The sequence below is a fragment of the Athene cunicularia genome (genome assembly GCF_003259725.1).
Source record: "Athene cunicularia isolate RWA chromosome 2 unlocalized genomic scaffold, athCun1 chr2_part1, whole genome shotgun sequence".
NCBI classification, from domain to species: domain Eukaryota; kingdom Metazoa; phylum Chordata; class Aves; order Strigiformes; family Strigidae; genus Athene; species Athene cunicularia.
This window is the reverse complement of record NW_020799095.1, coordinates 139,596,796-139,601,953: the sequence shown is the minus strand read 5'-3', so window position 1 is coordinate 139,601,953 and position 5,158 is coordinate 139,596,796. Positions and strand designations below refer to the sequence as shown.

The following is a 5,158-nucleotide window of genomic DNA, read 5'->3' as shown; positions in this document are numbered from 1 at the left end:
CCAGAGGAGGGCCACAAAAATGATCAGATACATGGAGCATCTCTCCTGTGAAGACAGGCTGAGAGAGTTGGGGTTGTTCAGCTTGGAGAAGGGAAGGCTCTGGGAAGACATTATTGCAGCTTTTCAATACTTAAGGCTTATAAGAAAGATGGGGCAAACGTTTTAGCAGGGCCTGCTGCAGTAGGACAAGAAGTAATGGTTTTAAACTAAAAGAGGGCAGATTTAGACTAGAAATAAGGAAGAAACTTCTTACGATGAGGGTGGTAAAACACTAGAAGAGGTTGCTCAGAGAGGTGATAGGTGCCCAGTCCTTGGAAACCTTCAAGGCCACGTTGGGCAGGGCTCTGAGCAACCTGACCTAGCTGAAGATGTCCCTGCTTATTGCAGAGGGGTTGGGCTAGATAACCTTTAAAGGTGCCTTCCAACCTAAACCATTCTATGGTTCTATGACTAGGCATTAACAAGTGCAAGGTCAGGGAGTCTGCATGTATGCATGAGCACACTTCTGATGAGGGGCAAGGCTAGTCTTGTTCCAGATGTTTGAACAGCATAAGGTGGGCACGGATGTCTTGATAACAACAGCAATGACTACAAGGAAATTTATCATTGGCACAGTTAGTGGGGAAAGCGATGCCAGAGCCCAGGGTGAGGACCCAAGATCTATCTAGTCTTAACTGGAACATTGTGGGTTTTAGCACCAGGACCTCATACTTTCAAGGATGAGTTAAAACTTACTAAAAAATCTTTGGCTGTTGATACTTGCTCACAGTTAATTTTCCTTTAGGCTTCATTGGCTAAAATGGGCGTTTAGATGTCTACATGTAGATATCAAATTCAGGAGTCTTAACCTGGAGCTGAATTCCACCTGTGTGTATCTTAGGTATTGCCAGACTGGAGGTTGCTATCTTATCCAGGGAAGGAGGATGATAGGCCAAATATGCTTGGACGTGGCCTTCTGCCTTTTATTCTCGAGACTTGTTTCCTATCACGTGATTATAGAATGGATGTGGCATTCTGGTATCTCTTAACATAGACACGCACCAAACTAAACTTGGTCCCACAGTCTAGGCAGCTGAATGCCTGTACAACTGTATTTGACCAATCCTGTTACATACATGATTTCACATCCACAGAACTGCCACCCTCAGGCTCTATATTCCTGGGGGAAATTGCCAACATTAACTAGCACAGGCAGCATCACAGGCCGCTTTTGTGACACTGAAATGCTGCAAGACCAAATTAAACTTTGTTAATTCTTCAGACCCAAACCCAAACTCCAGATCACATATTCTTCACCAGCACCACTATGTTTCAGGGTACATCACATCAAAGCTAACTTATTTACATCATGCCATGTCCCAGGCTAACTTATTCTGAAAGAAATCTCCCTTCTAATGTGTGTCTCAGACTATTCATCCTTTCCTGCACCAAGACACTGCATGCTAGGGCAGTGATTAGGAAGGGGTACACCAAGAACATCACAAGATAGGGTCTTTTGATTTTAGGAGTATGCAGATCCTTTTTCTTCCCATTGCTTTTAGCTGTGAAAAGTTGGTAGTTTAAGTTAAACAACTTTAGGAAAAAATATTTTGAATCACATAGTTTATTTACTTAGTAAAGTTATATTACAATATATACAGTTTCTATTTACATATACATGTAAGAAATGAAGCACCCTATGATACAGTTAGTATTTTAGAGAAATTTACAAAAAATTGGTTTTGCATCCAAATAGTTGTATCTGCAGACTCACATTGGTTAGAACCAAATTCTCCTAAGACGCTGACTTCAGTGGGTTTTGGATTAGACTGCTAGTGAAGTTACCAAAGAGAAATTTAATTGCTGTCAGCTATCAATCTACTATGCTTCAGGATAAGAGATCTTAGCTATGTCATTTCAGGGGCTATGTGCAAACTTAATTCTCAAAGTCAGAGGTATAGATGGAAGGTATTTGATAAGATACAAGAATGCAACACTTTCATCAGTAAGATTTTTACTGTCATCAGAAACAGTTTCATTAGAATAGAAAAAGAACACTGATTAAGTGTTTATATACATTATGCAAAGTGAGGTTAAGAACCTGGAAGCTTATGTGATATGGTATCATGCATTCCCAAGGAATGCATTTACTTTTGAAAAGCCCAGTCTTACAGCTACTGAAACTTGTGGCATGATCTCCTTAACTCAAGGAGAAAGTCTACCTGTTTGCTTTGTCATCTTTATGCCACCATTAAGAAAAAAAGAAGGCTCTGTCCAAGGTACAAAATTTCATTCAAGTGAATAAAAGACATTTGGAGGGGAAAAATGTAAAACGAGGTATTTAATAAACTATGGGAAAAAAAGAAAGCACCTAGACTGTTTTGAAAAACATCTTAGATATTTTACATATGCAATTGTTACATTCACCTGATCGTGGGTCAAGTTTTGTATACACTATTTATACCTTTTGTGCTACCTAATTTATGCTTTTCAAATTTTTGCTTCACTAGATGTCAGATCTAATGCCTGGAAGAAAGCATTGTTACTCTGAGGACAGTTGTTATGACACACACATGTGTTGATCAACATCATTGGCTTTTTTAGGACTTTGCCCTGAGGACAGCGGAACTCGACTTGAATTGTTTTGGTGTTGTGTGGGGTACAGCATCGCCCATCATTGCAGAGGCCACAGTAACGAGGTTTGTATGTCTGTACGCTAGTGCAGTTCTTGTATTCAAAGCGAACAGCTTTCAGGGACTTCTTTGTTCGGATACATTTCTTCCCTTTCTAAGAGAAATATGAAAAGCCATTAGATACATCACTGCATAAGACAGAAAGCAGTTAAAAACTGACATACAAGGATATAGGTCTACTCTTGAAAACTTAAATTTGTTGTCTTTGCTTGTTCAACAGCAGTAAGATTCCGCAGCTCCTTCAGTAGTTACTTACAGCTAACTCCTGCAAGATCTGCCCTTTGACACCAGTGTGTTATTAGGCCAGTAATAAATGACAAATAATTAAAGCCACCTCTCCTCATCTGAAACAAGACAAACCAATGTTCATTACGAAACTATATTGAAAAACTTCTCAGGCTAATGTAGTTCTGTCAGAGAATCAGGAAGCCAAATGAGCAAGTTACAGTACTAGATTCAGGGGAAAAAAAGAGGGCTATAACGAACATCAAAAGTCACAGCGCATTCTTGTGACTCAAGGCAGAACCAGCTTGTTATTCTTAACAAATGGTTGTCTAGCTCATCCTTGGAAATCCTCAGTGACGGAGACTCCACATCTGCCCCAGACAATCCTAACAGCTCACTATTCTTACTGCTTGCAAGGATTTCACTCATGTTTTAATTTTTATGCAGTCTAAACTCACCATTTCTTACTGCATCCCCCAGGGACTCAGAACAGGCTGCAACATCTAAACACAGTCGTAATAATGCACCTCTATTATCTTGCACTCAGAAAAAGTTCAGTTCAATCAATTTTTCCCTAGCAGAACATGTTTTCTAGAACTCTGATCATCCTTTTTAGTCCCCCCCTTGTTAGTTTCACAAATGTTTCATATCCTTTTCAAAACACAGTATTTGAAACTGCAGAATATTGAGCAAAGGTCTTAGTAAATGCCTTCCAACACTCCAAATATTACACAAAGTGATGGTCCTCTTACCTGGCTACATGTTATTCTCCTTTACAGTAACACTTTTATAATGTTTAGAAGCAGCAAAGAAGTCAGCTTCCTGAGATACACATTTATTGCATGTGAAGTGTCTGTGTTGGATTCGCTTTTGGAAAGAGCATCATAAGAATTAAGATAAAGTTTGATTTACCCAAGCAGGTTTTGCAGTATTTCACACAGCCTTGAAGTATACATACAGGCAGTACAATTGCATTTGTGGAAAAAATCAGACTGCGTGAGCTGTCAAAATAGTCTGTACATGCAATATCTCTGATCCATTTGGGATGGCTCAAATTATCACAGAATAGTTTGGGTTGGAAGGCACCTTTAAAGGTTTATCTAGCCCAACCCCCTGCAATAAGCAGGGACATCTTCAACTAGGTCAGGTTGCTCAGAGCCCTGTCCAAGGTGGCCTTGAAGGTTTCCAAGGACTGGGCACCTATCACCTCTTCAGGCAACCTGTTTCAGTGTTTCACCACCTTCATCATCAAAAGTTTCTTCCTTAGTTCTAGTCTAAATCTACCCTCTTGTAGTTTAAAACCATTACTTCTTGTCCTATTGCAACAGGCCCTGCTAAAAACTTTGTCCCATCTTTCTTATAATCCCTCTAAGTATTGAAAAACTGCAATAAGGTCTTCCCAGAGCCTTCTCTGGGCTGAACAACCCCAACTCTCTCAGCCTGTCTTCATAGGAGAGGTGCTCCATCCCTCTGATCATTTTTGTAGCCCTCCTCTGACCTTCTCCAACAGGTCTATGTCCTTCTATGTTGGGGGCCCCAGAGCTAAACACAGCACTGCAGGTGGGGTCTCACCAGAATGGAGTAGAGGGGCTGAATCACCTCCCTTGACCTGCTGGAGGTGCATCACAAAACTGCTGAGCAAGCACAGCAAGCCTGATGCTTTCCAAAAACACTGGGCTTGTGGCACACATGCTAAAAGTTGTATTTACGTACACTTGCATCTGGGGCATTCTAGACCATAATACTGCAACCTTGGAATTACAGCTGAAGAGATCCTGCTCCCCTGCCACTCTTTGCAGCATACCTTATCAGATGGCTCTTCATTTTCACAAGGTCTTATCATACAAAGCCGTGTCTGCTTCACCATCTCACACTGTTGATTTCTGTTGGTAACACGGGTGGAAAAGCCCATTCCACAGCTTTTGGAACAAGCACTCCATTCTGTTGTCTGCTCGATACAATTGGCACTTGAATCTGACACATCGATCCCAAGTGTGGCCTCTTGTCTGTACGCTGGAGAGAAAACCCCACAGAACCTTAGTATAAGAAAAACTCCAGTGAAAACCCAGTATCTAACTGAGCTCTACTACATCTGGGAAGAAACACGCGAGACAAAAAAAAAGGTCCAAACTCCATGCTTTTGCCAGGATTTAGGATGTTTAAAAGCTGCCTTTTTAGGAGCCTGGATGGCAGCTTCCTACATCTAAAAATAACAGAAAAGTGCATATCAGTGTAATCATCAAAGCATTCAGCTTCAGTTC

At 40.9% G+C, this 5,158-nt stretch overlaps 1 protein-coding gene across 1 annotated transcript in view; it reads right to left on the bottom strand.

The window, feature by feature from the left end:
- Window positions 1–1,585: 1,585 nt before the first annotated feature.
- Window positions 1,586–5,158, bottom strand: part of LOC113476180 (protein NOV-like) — a 4,292-nt gene continuing 719 nt past the window's right edge. Inside the window, exons 2-3 of the mRNA XM_026841514.1 lie at window positions 4,702–4,980; window positions 1,586–2,766 (exon numbers count right to left, since the gene is read on the bottom strand). Of these exons, the coding sequence (XP_026697315.1) occupies window positions 2,470–2,766; window positions 4,702–4,980 (576 nt within the window). The 3' untranslated portion in view covers window positions 1,586–2,469. The remainder of the gene's footprint in view (window positions 2,767–4,701; window positions 4,981–5,158) is intronic.